General features: G+C 38.9%; 1 protein-coding gene across 2 annotated transcripts in view; it reads left to right on the top strand.

Moving 5' to 3' along the window:
• Positions 1 to 229: 229 nt before the first annotated feature.
• The window catches only part of LOC106082077 (protein mab-21-like), a 28004-nt gene continuing 7612 nt past the window's right edge, over positions 230 to 20621 (top strand). Inside the window, exons 1-2 of one of the 2 annotated variants that reach the window (XM_013244405.2) lie at positions 230 to 1011; positions 1761 to 2018. In XM_013244405.2, coding sequence (XP_013099859.1) covers positions 1816 to 2018 — 203 coding nt within the window. In that variant the 5' untranslated portion in view covers positions 230 to 1011; positions 1761 to 1815. Of the gene's footprint in view, positions 1012 to 1731; positions 2019 to 20621 lie in introns of both variants that reach the window. The other variant, XM_013244397.2, reaches the window with a different exon arrangement.

Raw genomic sequence — 20621 nt, 5'->3', positions numbered from 1 at the left:
AGATGTTCTGTTTTGGTTTTTTTTTTTGAATTTTTGTTATTGCTCTTAAATGAAGACATAACACCACTACGCCATTGATGGAATGCTGTGTTAAAGACCACAGCCAGAGTAAAGAATTCGCATTGCAGAGGGGGTTATGTATCATAAAAAATTTTATTATCCATAAAATTCCCCACACAGCAAATGCCAAGAATTGCAACAAAGCAAATCATACACAAGTGCTGTGCTGTGCTGTCTATATCTGGTGACTCTTTCTCTCTTTTCGTTGTGCTTCACTTCAAGCAAATAGAAACCGTCGGCATTTACGGGCTATCGTGTGAAATCGTTGTTGACTACTTCGACGGCATGTGAAAGTAAAGGGGCGAGAGCATGCTGCCTTAGTGAATGTAAACAACAAATATTGAGGGAGCATAACATTGCATTCTTACATTATTTGCTCTAAGAGAAATGTGTGTGTGAGAGCCTATTGCATGCGGAGGAGATTTTGTATTGCAGTTGGCTGTGTTGTTGTTGTTTTGCTTTTTGTTTAGATGCGCTAATACAGACATCCTTGCATCGCATTGTAACATCGCCAACTCACGCCTACTCTTGCGCGAGACCTGCATCCCCAGAGATAACGAGGGCCGGACAGACAAAACAACGGATGTTGGTGATGATGATGACGACGATGACGATCATTATCAACGACTGCAGTTGAACTGCAGCTGTTATTGTTTGTATTGGTCTTCGCTGCTGCTGCCGTTGCTGCTAATGTTGCCGCTATCATTGTCGTTTGTTGTTGGGGTGATTGTTTGCCGTGTTGTTTTCGATGCCATTAAACTTCTTTATCTGCTGGATAAAGCTGTAAATATCCGCGAGATTTACTACACGACGCGTGTCATTTCGTAAGCCCAAAAATTGCCAATTGCAAACAGCATAACTCTCGAAGCACCAACACGACTGTCTACTCGACAAACAAGACCCGGGGTGAAATACCGGCGCGCCATCACACCAACCATTCACATACCATACGTAAGACGAGTGAGAAAAATTTGTTTTTTGTTTTGTGCAAGGTCAGGCAGACAGTCAGTTGGACAGTTGCTGGTCTGACTATAGGAAGCTCCTTGGAGATCCCTTAACCAAAAGGGCCTATTAAATACCATACGTGACCCAACATCAGTTTCTGCTGCAGAATCCCCGCGCTATTCTCATACGTTAAGCCTACCATAATTCCAGTGTATTGTTGTTACGGCGGCGGTTAACGGTCTGGCAGTTCGCCGCAGCCGAGACCTAAACGACGTTCCCTTTGTCCTCTGTCCCATGTAATATCAGTGTTGAGAAATCTGGCCGCATTGTGTACTTTGCCAAACGTAAAACGACGGTTATTGTTTTTATTGGCGGCTTTTTTCACAGAACTTTGCAAATAAACGCGAGAAAACCTTTTTGCACCTCTTTAAAGAAGTGAAGAAGCCCCCAAAGTTGTGAAGAAACAAAAACCCAAGTGAAGTCCAGAGGTGTAGTGTGTAATAAAAAGTTTGGCCATGATGATGGCAATGAGGATGATGATGATGATCGCAATGCAAAGAGGTGGTGTGAAATAAAACAATTGTTCAAGTTTCAATTGTTTCTTGAAAAAAAAAGAACCAGAAAAAGTCCCAAAAAAAGAATCATTCGTTAATCTTCTCCATGTACAAAGAACGTTTATGACCTCAGTGTTGCTAAGTCATTGTATTTCAATTTTTACATTTTAAGTTTTGCCGCATCCTTTGTTTTGTGTATAGTTTTGGACAATTTCCTGTCTGTTTGACCATTGTCATCTTTGCCGCTGCCGTCGCCATGTTGGTTCCACCCGATATGATGGCCGCTCAGACGCGTATGATCTATCAAATGAATCGCTATTGTGCTGAACGTGTACAGGCCCGCATGTTTAAGACAGCCACCGCCATACGAGAAATATGCAAAATTGTTCAGGATATTCTCAAGGAGGTGGAATTACAGGAACCGCGTTTTATTTCAAGTTTGGTGGAATGCAATGGAAGGTAAGTTTGCTCACTGCTATGACAACTGAACTCTGAGATTTGAATAATTGATAAAGTTCAAAATTTTGGGGGATGCCCAATTTTTCAACATTTTAGGAAACAATTTCCTCAGATGAAAGATTTTTAACTTGATACTAAGAAATTTTGAACTTAAATCGTATAATAGATGTAACGTAATCCTGATAATAGAGGCCACCGTGGTGCAGGGGTTAGCATGTCCGCCTATGAAGCCAAATGCATAGGTTCATATCCCGGCGTGCCCATCAGACAAAATTTTGAGCGGTGGTCATCCTCTTACTAATGCTGGATACATTTGTGAGATATCCCGTCATGTAAAAACTACTTCGGCAAGTGGTGTCGCTTTGGGGTCACGCTGTTCCGACTCGGCATTAAAAAGAACACCCCTTATCATTGAGATTAAACATAAAGCGTACTGCTCCCATTGATATGGGAGAGGTATCCCCTGTTCCTTAATAGAATGTTCATATGATATTACCAAACCTAATAGTCATTATTAGTCATTTAAGCCATGTCCGTCTGTCTTCCTATCTGTCAGTTGAAAGAATCCAAACACTTTAACGGGAAAAGTTAAGCATACATTTTTTGGGTCTATGTTTTCATATTGACTTCTTGACCAAATGGAGAATCCAATTTTCACCGGTTTGTCTGAAAGTTTTCACTTGGTTTTCTGCAATGACTTCCAACATAAGTGCCAAGTATGGCCAGACTCGGTTCATACCATTATACTACAACTTTAGCACCTATAGGAACCAATTTTAATTGGATTTAGCTGAAATTTTGCATGGACTCTTCTATTGTGACACCCATTTCTTGGCCATGTATGAAAATGTGGACAAAGAATCATTAATTTGGGCGACGGACCGAGTAAGGAAGTTCACCCGCATGTCTCATAATGAACAAATAATAGGATATGCAGCAGGATTATCGACATTAACTTGGAAATGGTGTGGTCGGCTCCTATTCTCCAATGGATCTCAACAAGAATAACTCATGGTGTAATGTCATGCTACTTGTCCGATTTTACCGTCAACGATTAGTGAGAACATAAAAAGGACAGTGATGGGACTCGTCCAGCAGTCTCAGAGACATACTGATATTGAGTGTTTTAGAGTAGATCCCCAATCCAGTCCATGACTCCATCTGCAGTCCATGGAGCCATCTGTGTAGATCGAGGTCTCATCCTCCTCAAGTACACCATACGACCTCGATTCGTCCCTCTCAGGAAATCGAATCGCGAATGTCCTCACTCCAGTCGGCGCTGGTGCCAGTTAGTCGGAGATCCTTCTCAGCCTACCCTCCGCATCCATAACATCCAGAATTGAACTGTAGCCGCAAACATGCCGAGCTCCCTCAGCCTAAGCGTGACCCTGGCGGCGCATCTCCAAATATAGGCCGCAATGGACTGCATATTCATCATTGCCTCAAGGCCCGCCTGTGGTATGGATCTCAGTGCTCGTGTGATCCAGACCTAGGACAGTCTCGGGACCTTCTCGCACTCCCTTGCAGGCGTCCTCTTCCCTACGGCACTATACCAGTGGCCCATAGGCCAGTACTGGTCTCACGATGGCCGTATACTTCCAATAAATCATCTTGGGAGTTACCCCCACTTCCTACGGAACATCTTCCTGTAGAAGTAAAAAGCGCACAGTGCCTTACGGCTTCTTTCCACGGTGTGCCTCTTCCAGGAAAGTTTGGACCCCGTCCAAGAACTGGAGTATCAACTCTGCTCTTCCCACGATTGGTCCCCAACACATTCTGGTAGCCCATCGCGACAACCTCCTCAGTGACCCTTCCATCTCGCTGATTGTCGACAGAAATCAGCCTCGAACCAGCAGCAGGACGTCATCCGCATAAGTGATAATCCTGGCGCCGTACCCACCGAGATTCATCAGGATTTTATTAAACACGAGGTTCCATAGAATCGGCGAGAACAACCCTCCTTGGGCAGTCTCAACTCTGGTCTTCCCACGATTGGTCCTCAACACACTTTGGTAGCCCATCGCGACAATCTCCTCAGTGACCCTTCCATGATCTCGCTGATCGTCAACAGAAATCAGCCTCGAACCAGCAGCAGGACATCATCCGCATAAGTGATAATCCTCGTGCCGTCCCAACCGAGATCCATCAGGGTTTTATTAAACACGAGGTTCCATAGAATCGGCGAGAACAACCCTCCTTGGGGCGTTCCCCGGGTCACCCGCCTTCTGATCACACTATCTCCCTGGTTTGCATTAATAATCCTGCCACATTATTGAAAGCCCCCTCAATATCCAAGAAGGCCGCCAAAGTGTACTCCTTCACCACCTCGTGAAGGGACGTTTCCACAGACCTGCCTTTGAGGTATGCGTGTTGTGCCCCTCTGAAGTTTTCCGGTGTCAACCCCCCTCTCATCTTCAGGTCAATCGGTCTTTCCAGTGTTTTTAGCAAAGACGAAGACAGACTAATAGACCTATAATCCTTCGTCGTACTGTGGTTTATTCTTCCCGCCTTGGGGATATAGACCCCCTACATGCCCTCGGTATGTAGAATCATACCAAGCTCGCTCGGAAGAGCACGGGCAGGTTGACTCCAAGGGACTCCTGCAGCAGTGCAGGGATAATTCCGTCAGGTCCAACCGACTTAAATGGCCGGAATGTGCGGACCGCCCACGCTATCTTCTCCTCGTCAACGATATCCCAGATGAGGTCACCCGTTAAGGCCACATGTGTAGGTTTGCGAATATAAATGAGGAGGCAGAAGCCGTAAGCCACTGTACGTATTCTGCTCTTACTTGTTATTCAATTTTAAAGAATAACAAGCAAACAACAAACTCTCCACCACGAAATTAGTTTTAGCAGCAATTATTTTTATTCCCTCCACCATACTAATTTCGTCATTCTGTTTGTAACTACTCGAAATATTCGTCTGAGACCCCATAAAGTATATATATTCTTGATCGTCGCGACATTTTATGTCGATCTAGCCATGTTCGTCCGTCAGTCCGTCCGTCTCTCCGTCTGTCTGTCGAAAGCACGCTAACTTCCGAAAGAGTAAAGGTAGCCGCTAGAAATTTTGCACAAATACTTCTTATTGGTGTAGGTCGGTTGGGATTGTAAATGGGACATATCGGTCCATGTTTTGATATAGCTGCCATATAAACCGATCTTGGTGGGTCTTGACTTCTTGAGCCTGAAATTTTGCACGACGCGTTTTGTTATAATATCCAACAACTGTGCCAAGTGTGGTTCAAATCGGTCTATAACCTGATATAGTTGCCATATAAACCGATCTTGGGTCTTGATTTTTTGAGCCTCTTATCCGATTCTTATCCGATTGGAATGAAATATTGCACGACGTATTTTGTTATGATATCCAACAACTGTGCCAAGTATGGTGCAAATGGTCCATAACCTGATATAGGTGCCATATAAACCGATCTAGGGTCTTGACTTCTTGAGCCTCTAGAGGGCGCAGTTCTTATCCGATTTAAATGAATTTTTGCACGAAGTATATTGTTATGATATTCAACAACTGTGCCAAGTATGGTTCAAATCGGTTCATAATCTGATAAAGCTGTCATATAAACAGATCTGGAGACTTGACTTCTTGAGCTTCTAGAGGGCGCAATTCCTACCCGACTTGGTTGAAATTTTGCATGACGTATTCTATTCTTACTTTCAACAACTGTGTCAAATAGGGTTCAAATCGATTCATAACCTGATATAGGTGCCATATAAACCAATCTGCGATCTTGACTTCTTGAGCCTCTAGAGGTCACAATTATTATTCGATTAGCATCAACACACGTGTTTATTATGGTCTGAATCGGTCTATAGTCCGATACAGCTCCCATATAAATCGATCTCTTTATTTTACTTCTTGAGCCCCCATAGGGCGCAATTCCTATTCGAATTTGTTGACATTTTACGCAGGTCTCCAACGTGTAATTAAATTGTGGTCCAAGCCGGACCATACCTTGATATCGCTCTAATAGCAGAGCAAATCTTTTCTTATATCCTTTTTTGCCTAAGAAGAGATGCCGGGAAAAGAACTCGACAAATGCGATCCATGGTGGAGGGTATATATTGGGGTGCCCAAAAAGTAATTGCGGACTTTTCATATAACAACAAATTTTTTCACAGCTTGTGACTCTGTAATTGCATTCTTTCTTTTGTCAATTATCAGCTGTTACTTTTAGCATGCTTTAGAAAAAAAGTGTAAAAAAAGTATATTTGATTAAAGTTCATTCTAAGTTTTATTAAAAATGCATTTACTTTCTTTTAAAAAATCCGCAATTACTTTTAGGGCAACCCAAAAATATTCAGCCCGGCCGAACTTAGCACGCTTTTACTTGCTCAATTTATTTTTTTTTTTTTGCAGCTTCGACACTCTCTTTCCATAAACTAAAAGACATAGAGTTCAAAGTGCAAGGCGAACTGTTGACAATGCCTTAATAACCCAATTTTGGGCAACCAAATAATTCCGATAGCCATACTCAGATGTGCCTTTTCCATTGGCTATGTTCGATTTCGAGCGTTCGTCCCACAGAAGTTTTGTTTTGCTCACATCCGGCTGTTGAATTCCAGCGATTTATCCATGTATCCTTATAACGCTCCTTAATTCCATGGACAATTTTCGGTCGGTATACCTCAAATATTGACACAAATGCAAAGCTTGCACCCAATCTCGCGAGCATGTCCGCCTTCTAATTTCCTATCATATCTCTATGTTTTTCTCTGAAGACAATTTATGACCTCTGGACAGCGATCCAAAAACCTTAGATCTTTTTCTAGTGCCAACTAAAGCCTTCAATGCTGCTTGACTATCGCTGTAGATACAGATGTTAGATCGATCTATACCTCTGGATAGTTATCGCAAAGACCCCTGTCTGGAAAATGCTGCAGTCATCATGCATTCGCAAAAAGTTGTTAAAGTCAAGTTCACCGCAATATATGCCACAACCGGTGCCGTCCTCCATCTTAGATCCATCTGTAAATATATATAAAAAAAAAGCCTTAAGTTCGGCCAGAACGAATTGTTAACCCACCATCTCGAGCACATATAAGTTCGTAGATGGGCTATATCGGACTATATCATGATATAGCTCCCATATAGACCGATCCGCCGATTTAGAGTCTTAGGCTTATAAAAGCCACATTTATTATCCGATTTTGCTGAAATTTGGGACATTGAGTTGTATTAGGCCCTTTGACGTCCTTCGTTAATTTAGCCCAGATCGGTCCAGATTTGGTTATAGCTGCCATATAGACCGATCCTCCGATTTAGGGTCTTAGGCCCATAAAAGCCACATTTATTATCCGATTTTGATGAAATTTGGGACAGTGAGTTGTGTTAGGCCCTCCCACATCCTTCGTTAATTTGGCCCAGATCGGCCCAGATTTGATTATAGCTGCCATATAGACCGATCCTCCGACTAAGGGTCATAGGCCCATAAAAGCCACATTTATTATTACATTCTGCTGAAATTCGGGACAGTGAGTTGCCTTAGGCCCTTCGACATTATTCTTTTATTTGGTCCAGATCGGTCCAGATTTGAATATAGCTGCCATATAGACTGATCTCTGGATTTAAGGTTTTTTGCCCATAAAAGGGGCATTTATTGTCCAATGTCGCCGAAATTTGGGACAGTGAATTGTGTTAGACTCCTTGACATGCTTTTGCAATATGGCACAGATCGGTTCAAATTTGGATATAGCTGCCATATAGACCGATTTCTCGGTTTTAGGTTTTGGGACCATAAAAGGCGCATTTATTGTCCGATGCCGCTGAAATTTGAGACGGTGAGTTAAGTTAGGCCCTTCGACATTATTCTTTTATTTGGTCCAGATCGGTCCAGATTTGAATATAGCTGCCATATAGACTGATCTCTGAATTTAAGGTTTTGGGCCCATAAAAGGGGAATTTATTGTCCAATGTCGCCGAAATTTGGGACAGTGAATGAAGTTAAGCCGTTTGACATACTTCTACAATATGGCACAGATCGGTTCAGATTTGGATATAACTGCCATATAGACTGATTTCTCGGTTTTAGGTTTTGGGGCCATAAAAGGTGCATTTATTGTCCGATGTCGCTGAAATTTGAAACAGTGAATTTAGTTAGGCTCTTCGACATCCTTCTTCATTTTGGTCCAGATCAGTCCAGATTTGAATATAGCTGGCATATAGACCGATCTCTCGGTTTTAGGTTTTGGGGCCATAAAAGGCGCATTTATTGCCCAATGTCGCTGAAATTTGAGTTTAGTAAGGCTCTTCGATATCCCTCTTCATTTTTGCCCAGATCGGTCCAGATATGCATATAGCTGCCATGTAGACCGATATCTCGATTTAAAGCCTTGGCCCCATAAAAGGCGCATTTATAATCCGATTTCACTGATATTTGACACAGTGACTTATGTTAGGCCTTATCGTATCTTTCATGGTTCCAATCGGTTTATTTTTAGATATAGCTACTGTAGTTATTATTATTTGGTCCAAATCGGAACATATTTCGATATAACTGCTATGGAACATAAGGTATGCAATTTTCACAGGATTTTGATGAAAGGTGGTTTACATACATACCCAAGGTGGTGGGTATCCAAAGTTCGGCCCGGCCGAACTTAACACCTTTTTACTTGTTTTTTAAATAATTCAAAGACTACTTAATTTTGCTCTCAATATAATATTTTAAAATTTATGCATTTTGCTTTCTCTTCCGAGAGCTGATTGAATTGATGCGACAGCCACAGAAAATCAAATACAACACTTCCAATTTGCATAAATCTAATATCAAACTTAAGCCAACAGACAGCTGAATTTGAACTAAAAACTATTTTCACGCAAATGCTTTCTGATTTTTTTTTTTTTTTCAATGATGCTGAAACCATTTTGAACAAATTTCTAAAGGGTGATTTTTTTGAGGTTAGGATTTTCATGCATTAGTATTTGACAGATCACGTGGGATTTCAGACATGGTGTCAAAGAGAAAGATGCTCAGTATGCTTTGACATTTCATCATGAATAGACTTACTAACGAGCAACGCTTGCAAATCATTGAATTTTATTACCAAAATCAGTGTTCGGTTCGAAATGTGTTCAAATTTTGACAAATTTTGTTCAGCGATGATGCTCATTTCTGGTTGAATGGCTACGTAAATAAGCAAAATTGCCGCATTTGGAGTGAAAAGCAACCAGAAGCCGTTCAAGAACTGCCCATGCATCCCGAAAAATGCACTGTTTGGTGTGGTTTGTACGCTGGTGGAATCATTGGACCGTATTTTTTCAAAGATGCTGTTGGACGCAACGTTACGGTGAATGAACACATTTCGAACCGAACACTGATTTTGGTAATAAAATTCAATGATTTGCAAGCGTTGCTCGTTAGTAAGTCTATTCATGATGAAATGTCAAAGCATACTGAGCATCTTTCTCTTTGACACCATGTCTGAAATCCCACGTGATCTGTCAAATACTAATGCATGAAAATCCTAACCCCAAAAAAATAACCCTTTATTTGAAATTGTTCATTTTGCATTCCAGATGCATAATTAAAGATGGCTTTTATTGTTTGATATGGACATAAATTAAGGCCAGTCACATAACTAAACAAAAGGAGAGACTGAGAAATATTTCAAACAGAAGTAAACCTGTACACAAATTCAATTCATTCATGGATTCCTGTTTATGGATATGGGTACAATGTTGGTTGGCCATTTGAAAAATATGGAATAAAGGTGATGATATTTTTCAATCAACTCACCTCTGATTGGGATCTTTCAAGAATGGCTTAATTTCGGTAAACACTTTGAAAAAATCAAGTAGCAAATTTTCTGGCTGAAAATTAGGGAATTTTTGAAAAATATCGAGTAAAGGTGAAGATATTTTTCAATCAACCCACAGCTGATAGGGATCTTTCAAGAATGGCTTAATTCCAGTACAAATTTCGAAAAAAACCCAAGTAGCTAATTTTCTGGCTCAAAATATAATAAAACAATAATCATTAAACAATTTGAAACTGGTTTCTTGTTCTCTTGGCTTACCTCAATTAGCCATAAAATTGTCATTCTCTTTGGTCACACCACATGCATTATAAAATATAGAATTTCCTTGGTTTTATTTTTTAAGAAAAAATGTCGGTCATAAGAATTATTTCTGCCTGATTGGAGTCTCCACCACAAATGACTTATAAATTGCTCGATTGCATAAAGAAAATTATGAAATTTTCACACGTCACACCTTTGTGCTGGCCAACGTTTTGCAATTCTCAGGTGTGAATGTGTCTGTCTGTGTCCTCATCAAGGCTGTCTGTCACTCCGTTCGTTGTGTACGTGAAATCAAAACTGTCAAAAAACAATTAACACCAATTAAGTGACATAAAAGGAGGCATCCAGACGTAGAAATCTTGTTGCAATCCAATCGAACGGGCACCAAATGAATCGCCAAAGAATGAAAGAAACTTGGGTGCAAACCATCTCCTCATTGGTAAATGCCAATGAATGTGGCCGATGATTCGGCAAACCCTAAACGACAATGATGTTGCCTCTTGGGTGCAAAAGGGAAAACGAAGAGAAAAGTAACTCGGCAATAGAGTGGATATGATCGACAATAAGGTTGCTTGAGAACGACCTACACATTGCACTACACTTAGGGAATATACCTTATAGGGAGTTTATACGGTACATCAAGATCGTATTGGGTTGCCCAAAAAGTAATTGCGGATTTTTAAAAGAAAGTAAATGCATTTTTAATAAAACTTAGAATGAACTTTAATCAAATATACTTTTTTGCTGACTGACATAAGAAAGAACTGACATAAGAAAGAATGCAATTACAGAGTCACAAGCTGTGAACAAATTTGTCAACGCCGACTATATGAAAAATCCGCAATTACTTTTTGGGCAACCCAATACTTATCGTGTGTACGTATGGATTAGAGCTCTTGCTAAACACTGTTTATCGATTTTTATACCCACCACCGTTGGATGGGGGTATACTAATCTAGTCACTCCTCGAAATATTCGTCTAAGACCCCATAAGGTATATATATTCGTTGGAGATTGCAAATGGAACATATCGGTTCAGATTTACATATAGCTCCCATATAAACCGATCTCCCTATTTGAATTCTTGAGCCCCAGGATTCTGCAATTTTTGTTCGATTTGGCTGAAATTTTACGCATAGTGTTCTGTTATGACTTTCAACAACTTCGCCAAGTACGGTGGGAATCGGTCTATAACCTGATACAGCTCTCATGTAAACCAGTGTCTTGATCATCCTTGTTCGGTTCCTAGGAGCTATAATTTTTGCTGGTTTGACAGAAGTTTTGTATGTAGAATAAAATTATACCCTTCAACTTAATTTATTTTGGTTTCATTGTCTTTCAAGTCGAGCTAAATGACCAAGCGAATGCAACATCCAAAGAAGAGATTGATAATTGAGTCTTGAAGAAAAGTAATTGCTAGTTTCTCAGACAAGGCAGGACACACATCACCCCACTGGTGGACGCGTTTCGATAATTGGGTTCCATTATTTCATCGGCATCATCGTGAACTATGTCCGTCCGTTTGACCGGCCTACAGTACACAGCCTGTTGTTCGTAGTACTTATAGTTGAGATCATAAGCACATATCCTATGTGAAATCTGAACTACTACTAGCAGACTGTTCGCTGTAAGCTTTTTCACTGAGCAATATCTCTTCAAACAAACTCCAATTCCCCTCTATGGCTTTTGCATTAATTTTATTCCCTTTATTTTGTATAAATTTTTAGCTGAATCCATGGTGATGGGTTCCCAAGATCGATAGACGCCAATCATTGAGAAAATCAAATGATTTTGATTTTTCAGCCATGACTGATGGGTATGTGTACATGCAACGCAAACATGCTTATTTTGACCAATACAATTACAATGACCACTCATCATGATATACCATGTAAAGTCCCCTTTAGAGCTAGCAAAATATCGATGACACTATCGATATTTAATTTTTTGTCTGAATATCTATTGATATTTTTTCGATTGATACTATCGGCAGAGTTAAAAATTTCGCAAAATTGAACAAAAATAAAAGATACATTGCGCCTAAAGAGTCGCAATTTTTATCCAAATGATTTCTCTCGTGACTTCCAACTGACTTCGTTTTATTCGGTCTGTGCATTGATATTGCTTCTACATAAATCGGACTCCTGATTTTTGTACCCTCCACCTCCTCCTCCTCCATGGTGGAGGGTATATAAGATTCGGCCCGGCCGAACTTAGCACGCTTCTACTTGTTACTTCTCAGTTTTGTTTGAAATATAGGTGATGGGAAATTAACGATAGTATCGATACAATCGATATTTATTACTAGAAATATCGAAAATATCGAATTTTGTGACTATCGAGAGTTTGCCAGCTCTAATATACCAACCCTACAAACATATTTTCATAATTTTGGAAGAGCGTCCGTCCCCGCAATGAAGAAAACAATCTTCTGAATGATCTACACGCAATTATTCTTCCTTATGAGTCACGAAACACTCTTCTAGGATATAATTGGACAATCCATAGAGTGTGCGGAAGTTTAAGCAACTCTTCGCAACGTCAAGAAGATTTGTTTATAAATCGCCTGGGTTAACTTTTCGCAAATGTGTTTATTTTCATGCCTGGTGTGCTTAGAACTTGTATTGAATAATGTTATTCGATGTTTTGTTTTGAATGAACGACTTTCATAACATCAAATAGAATTCTCACTTGGCTTATATGACGATTGATACTTAGTATGACGAATAATAGTTTTTTTATTTGTTTTTTCGTATGTGTTACAACTTAAGCATTGATATGCATTTTTTAGATCTTCCTAGTGAATAACGCCCAACTCTTAGAAAAATATTTAATAATTTTCCTAAAACACTTATTTGTTACTCGTCCAGGCGAGTAATTGACTACTCTTGTAGCAGGGTGTTTTATAATTCTTCCAAAACACTTATTTGTTACTCGACCATACGATTCTTGTGTGATTCTAAAATCATCCAAGACTCTTCTGACTTACTCTTTAGCGACTAATATATTCTTCCAGAAGAGTTGTCTTGAGAACACAACCCCTCGCGACGGGGGAGTCGTCTAAGACTCTTAGGCGAGCTCGTCCGCGAATATAACCTTCATCTAGAAGATTCGCGGAAGATTAATTGGCGATCGAAAATGTTTAAAATAAAAAAAATAAATCAGATCAAATAAAATAAAAACAAGTAAAAGCGTGCTAAGTTCGGCCAGACCGAATCTTGGGAGCCCAGCATCATGGATTCTGCTAAAAATTTATACCACATAAATTTAGTTAAAGGGCATAATTTTATTCTACATACCAAACTTCTATCAAAACAGCAAAAATTAAAGCTTTTAGAAACCGAAAAAAGATAATCGAGAGACCGGTTTTTATGAAAGCTATATAAGGTTATAGGCTGATTTGGACCGTACTTGGCACAGTTGTTGGAAATCATAACAGAACACTGCATGCAAAATTTCAGCCAAATCCGTCGAAATTGCGGCTTATAAGGGCTCAAGAAGTCAAATTGGGAGATCGGTAAATAGGGGAGCTATATCAGGTTATACACCGATTTAGACCGCACTTGGCACAGTTATTGGAAGTCATAACAAAACACTACATGCAAAATTTCAGCCAAATCGGACAAAAATTGTGGCTTGTAAAGACTCAAGAAATCAAATCGGGTGATCGATTTATATGGGAGCTATATCAGGTTTTAGACTGATTTGGACCGTACTTGGCACACCTATTGGAAATCATAGCAGAACACCAAACGCAAGGGCTCAAGAATTCAAATCGGTAGACCATGGTTTACATGGGAGCTATATGCGGTTATATACCGATTTGGTCCGTACTTACCACACATATTGGAAGTCATAACAGAACACTACGTGTAAAATTTCAGCCAAATCGGACAAAACTTGCGGCTTCCAGGGGCTAAAGAAGTCAAATCGGCAGATCTTTTTATATGGGAGCTCTATCAGGTTCTTTACTAATACACAGTTATTGGAAGTCATAACAGAACAATGCATTGAAAAGTTCAGCCAAATCGGACAAAACTTGCGGCTTCCAGGGGCTCAAGAAGTCATATCGGGTGATCGGTTTATATGGGAGCTTTATCCAAGTATCTGTGCAAAAGTAACAAGTATCTGTGCAAAAGTTCAAGCGGCTAGCGTTAGGCGTTCGACCGCTGTCGTGATTTCGACAGACGGACGGACATGGCGAGATCGAATCAGAATGTCTCTATTTTAAGGGGTCTCAGATCAATATTTTGAGGTGATGCCAACGAAATGACTAAATAAGTATACCTCCATCCTATGGTGGTGGGTATAAAAAGGCACCTTGGTTGTAGATGTAAACCATATTTCGTTATTATCCGGTGAAAAATTCATAATTTATGGACCCATAGCAGCTTTATCCAAATATAGTCCGATTTGGACCAAATTCGTTCAATTTTGTACAACAAAATATTGTTCTTTTTGGCAGCTATATCCAAATATAGACCGATCTAAACGGATCTGAGGTCGAAAAGCCTAACATAAGTTACTGCGTTGAACTTCAGCGAAATCGGATAATAAATGCGCGTTTTATGGGGCCAAGACTTTAAATCGAGAGATCGGTTTTTATGGCAGCTATATCAAAATTTGAACCGATCTGAGCCAAATTAAAAAAAGATGTTCAGCGAAATTCTACAATAAATGCCCCATTTATGGGCCCAAAACGTCAAATAGGCAGATCGGTATATATAGCAGCTATATCCAAATCTAGACCGATATGAACGAAATTAAAAAATAGATGTCGAAAGACCTGCCCCAAATTTTGGCCAAATCCGCCTGTTTGGGGTCAAATTCACTTTGGATTAAATTAATTTGGGTCAAAATTTATCAGACAACCGAATTAGCGATTCATAATCAAAAACGATCAAAAACAATATTAAAGTACGCTGGGTTAATGTATGAACTTTTCCTTTTTGAAAAAAAAGGTTATGTATGACGTAATACCCAAGCGCACTTTAATAGAAAAACAAAATGGTACTCACTTTGATTGATGTATGTGTGTATGTATGGGTCTATATTGGTGATGCTGTGTTGCTGTTGTGCTGTTTGCGCGCCTTTTTTGAAGCGTCTATTTTTATTGTTCGCTTTTTGTAGGTTTGTGGATTTTTGTTGTTGGGTTTTTTTTTGAATTTTGTAGCTTGGAAAATGACCGTTGTAGCGGTTGTTTCGATTGGTCAAGGTCCAAGCGTACAGTTTTTTAAAAAGTTTTTGTTGTATTTTTTATTTGCGCGACCGTCCCGAATTGATTTTTTAAGGCAAAAACAGAAAAATAAAATTATTAATTTTGGGTCAAATTTAACAAATTTGGCGTGCAACTACTGATTTTATTACGCTTTTTATGGGATTTTGCTTTGGAAATGCGTTATTTAACAATTTTGCTAGAAAAATTATCAAAACACACAAACAAAATTTGTGAACAATTTCGGTAGTTGGACGACAAATCGTTGAATTTTTAAATTTTTATGTAATTTTTCCTTTATTTAGAACAAAAACACTTTTGTATATGAATTTAACACTTTTTTCAAAACTTTTTAAAGTTTTTAATTTTTTTTTTTTACTTTTTGCCACTTTTGTCCCACTGTGCGGGTCACTTTCAAGTTTTTGGGTCTTTTGCACACTTCTTTTTTGATTTACCACAACTTCTAATGATTTTGGGGTCAATTTTTTGCACATTAAAATTTAATTCACTTTGCATTTAGAATTCGTCTGAAGCGGACGCTTCGGGATTCGATGCTTAGTCATCGTTATACACAGTACAGTTATAACTGTACATTGGTTTTAATTCTGTATTTTTAATACACGTGTTTTAATTTACAGTTGGTGGGGACACCAACTTCGGAAGTACAACCTGGCATATAGAGTCGTACTCTGCCATTTCGATTAAAGTCCAAAAAAAAAAAAAAAAAAAAAAAAAAAAAAATTTAATTAATTATTTTTATTTTTACACGGGTCACCCTGTTAATTTAATTAGTTTTTGTTTTATTTGAGTCTTTATGTACTTTAATTGTCACTTTGCAATTTGGTTATTATTTTCTTTTGTTATTTCGTTTTGATCTTCATTTGGTTGGAATATTTTATCAAATTTTCAATAAAATAAATGCCACAACCAAACGAAGAACACTGAGAGCCGCTATATATTTTTGTGATTTGTGATGAATTTGTGATTTGTGTATTATTTTGTGTTTTTAATAAATGGCCAAAACTGATCTTTTATGTGTTTTGATATTTTTGTGTTGGCCGTCCGTCCATACGTGTATGTATGTACGGTTGTGTGTAACCAACCCTTTTTTCGCACTTTTCTCTATTTCTTTTGCTTTTAATTGTTGGGTCACTGCACTTTTGTTGTTGCGAATTTTTTGTGTTTCGGTCACTGGGTCTTTTGAAATGAAAATGAATTATTTTTGGGCAGAAAACAGAAAATTTTTTTGATTTTTGGTTTTTTAATTATTTAAAAAAACCACTTATCCGGTTCGTAATGGACCAAATGTTTGGGGTCAAACTAAGGGTTTTGCCTTTCGGAATAAAAAGAGGGAGAATTAAGTGTTTAAATTCATTGTTGTTGTAATTGTTTATTGTAATTGTTATTTTTCAGTGCTTTTAGATTTCATTAGATATAAGTAGCCAATTGAGTTGAATAATTGATTATAGTTAGCATTAGTTAGAGAATTTTAGAATTAATTATTTGCTTTTAATTAGGGTAAGTAGAGCAATTCATTTTTAGTTTAAGTAGCAAATATTACACTTAGTTTTGGATAGGAAATTTTAACTTTAGCTTTAAGTAGGAAAATTTAATTTTAGAGGGTAAGTAGGTTATTTCACATTTTGATTTTGGGTCTAAGGATATAGGAATTTGTTGATGGTGTGTAGAGTGGCCCGCACTTGTGTTTATTTTTGGTGTCCCGCACTTTGATGGTTTAACCATGTGTTGTGTTGATTTTGGGTCTTCTTGTGGGTTTATGTTGTATCTTAGTGTCTTCTTCACGTCTGAAAACTGAGTTTGTTAATTTTTGTTTCACTGTTTGTAATGTTCTTTTCTTTAACGATTGTTTATATGTATATATGTAAGATCACTTTTTGCTTTTCACTTCACTTGGGTTCACTTTGAGGGGGAGAGAATACGATGCGCGGGTTTGAGATTTAAAAGCGAGACTGATCTTTTTCTGGTTGTTGCTTGTCACTTGGACCCCGCGAAAACGGTCAACTTTCCAAGCTACAAGCAACAATTCCAGGTAAACAAATATGAAATCAAGGCGGAATCAGCGATTAAGAACTTACTTCAATGTACCGTTATGCACAGTGGGTCATGTGCATACGTGAACGCATGTCTGCACATGGGTGCACATGACTTCATGTTCAAACGTACCTTGAACACCGCCAATAAATACTCCTTTTATGGGTCTAAAACTTTAAATCGGATGGTGGGTTTATATGGCAACTACATCCAAATCTGTCGAGGGGCCTATCATAACTTACTGTGACAAAATTCATCGGAATCCTACCATAAATGCGCCTTTTAGGGGCCCGAGACCTTAAATCGAGAGGTCGGTCTATATGGCAACAATATCTAAATATGGACCGATCAGGACCAAATTGAACATGGGTATCAAGGGCCCTAGCACAACTCATGGTCCCAAATTTCAGCGAAATCGGATAAATGTGCCTTTAATTGGCCTAAGACCTTAAGTCGATAGTTGAGTATATATGGCGGCTATATCAACGTATAGTCCCATTTCCCCCATCTCTGAACTTGAAAAAAAAATGGGCAAAGCTTTAGCTCAAAATCTTAAGTTTTAAAGACAGTAAGTAGCGCGATTTCAACAGAAAGATAAACAGATGGACGGACATGGCAAGATTATCGTAGATTTTTACGGCGACTAAGATTATAAAGGGTAATTCTTTAGCTATTATCTTTTTGGCAACACTGGTTTAAACAGCTGACGCACGTTTTGTATTTTGTTTCACTCTTAAACATCTTCAGTTTGGTCTATAATCTAACCGTGAACTGTCTTAAGTGTTAAGAAAGTTTATTGCGCCCTTCAACCATTGAGCGATGAGGCTCATTTTTGGCCCAATGTGAACGTCAATAAGCAGAATTGTGGACTTTGGAAAGATCATCCAGAAGCATTGCAAGAGGTACCAATGCATCCAGTAAAAGTCACAGTTTGGTGCGGTGCAGTTATGGGCTGGTGGCATCATTGGACCGTACTTCTTCAAAGATGATGCGAATCGTAACGTAACAGAGAGTGGTGAGCGCTACTGTGAGATGATATCCAACTTTTGTTGGCCAAAATGCAAGAGCTTGACTTGAATGACATGTGCTTTCAACAAGACGGTGCCACATGCCACACAGCACGCCTAGAAATGGACTTCGTAGCCAACGCCCTTAACTCGTACTGCGTTGACCCGAAAGGCTAAAAATAAATAACATATTTTCTTTAATTTCATTGAAAATTTCTCTTTAGAAAAAATAATCTTGAAAATTTGATTTTAAAGAAAATTTCATCAAAATTTTGTCTTAAGAGAAAATTTCTTTAAAATTTTGTCTTTAGCGAAAATTTTCTTAAAGTTTTGTCTTAAGAGAAAATCTGATTGAAATCATCATAAAACCATCAAACCTCTTAGACTTAATGTAGGGTATGCAAGCATTAAAATCTCATCATTGCCTTTTCAATGAAGTCAAGGAATTCTAACAACGTCATAGGCGTTGAAAGCCATAGGCAAAGACACTTCTGTGCATTTCAACTCAAATGGTTAGAAATGTGTTGTCGCATTCTCTGGCTGGCCTGACCATAATGAGACTTTCCAAATGGCTTGGTTGAGCAAAATACAAAAAGCTGATTGGAGCAGAAAAAGAGAAGAGAATGCGAAAGAATCTATCATCACCTCATGAAGATCGATAGCAATGCAATAATCTAAACACAATTTACGATTGCTGTGCTATGGTAGTTTATCATCTGAATACGAATGTGGTTGCAGTGGTTTAAAGAACGTGTCGTTTTGCAGATATCATTAGACTGGCTGGTTGACTGACTGGCTGACTGACTGACATCCATGATAATTACCCTTAAGCCATGGCATAAAGACAAAAGGATAGCTGTAATGCCATTTGTAGCGGTTCGTTGGGGTGCTCTGTCTAGTTTTGTGGCTTTTGATAATCAATTGATTGTCGAGAGTTGGCAATGATGATGGCATGATTTACTAAGCAGAGTTGCCATGTAGATTTTTCATAACCTAGTTAGTTTTGATAACTTTAAGATCTTTTGAATAAGAGTTTAAGTGCACGCACCTTTTTTGTCCTAAATCTAATCAACCAGGGTTGCTATGAGGCAATCCAACCAGTTTTTGCCTTTTTACAGTTTTTAGCGGCAAAAATGCAACAGTCTAAAATATGAGAATTGTGTGTTTCTCAACCAGAGTCCTTTGTTACTCCGAGCATTGTTAAGTTGCAAATAACAAATCCAGACATATGACCACATTTCAGGTTGATTTGATTTCCTATTAATTTTTTTTTTGCTAACCAACCATTCTGCCTTTTCTATGGCAACCCTACAACCAATATGTCAAAATGTTGCAACATCTCCCTGTGTAACCAATCAATTTGTTTTATTTCGTCTGCTATGCTGTTTATGGTAAATATAGAATTGAAGAGGAAAAAAGAAGCCTGCAGCAGTGACAACCAAATGACTTCTTGTCTTACGTGCTAATTGTGGCTTGTGTTTTGGGGTTTTTTCCCTGAGTTGCACAGTCATCGTGATACATCTTTGAGAGTCACCTTCAATTGCCATCGTCATCAGTTTGTGTGATCCTCCTTTGATTCTCATGATCTGTTACAAAACACTTCACACCTTTGGCTGGAGTTGTGGCCTGCGCAATCGATTCACCTTCGATTGTTGGGCTTTTGTACCAAGGCAAACAAAACCAGCCAACCAACCACGCTGGCGTAATGGATATGGCACAGTGGCTTGACTGTAACGATCGCATGTCATTGCCAATGGAGGACTCAATTTACCGGTTTGTTTTGTGGGAACTCTTACAATTGTTGGCACGCTACTCTGTGGTTGTGGGGTTAACTGCTAGGTGTCAAAATTATATTATCACAGTTTGTTTTAAGGCCAGATTGATTGCAGAAAGACAGAATATATTGGCTTTCCATGGCATAAACTCTTACAAATGCATATGACCACAATGGGTAGGTTCAATGATTTGTGGCAACATGCCTGCATGATATACTAAAAGATTCCTAGGAGTGGCATTTTGTGTTGTGTTTACCCTTAGCTTAGATATTTGTCATTAAGTTTAAATATCAGGTAGCAGTTGGTCCCCCACCTTAAGTTGGGGTTAATTGGCGGTTTTATTTGAATATTTTGAGATGAAATCAATTTGTGCAAAATTTCAAGCGGATAGCATTACTCCTTCGAAAGTTAGCGTGCTTTCGACAGACAGACGGATGGACGGACAGACAGACGGATGGACGGACAGACGGACGGACATGGCTAGATCGACTTAAAATATCATGATGATCTCA

Source organism: Stomoxys calcitrans, chromosome 4, assembly GCF_963082655.1.
Source record: "Stomoxys calcitrans chromosome 4, idStoCalc2.1, whole genome shotgun sequence".
Taxonomy (NCBI): Eukaryota; Metazoa; Arthropoda; class Insecta; order Diptera; family Muscidae; genus Stomoxys; species Stomoxys calcitrans.
This window is presented reverse-complemented; position numbering and strand designations above follow the sequence as displayed.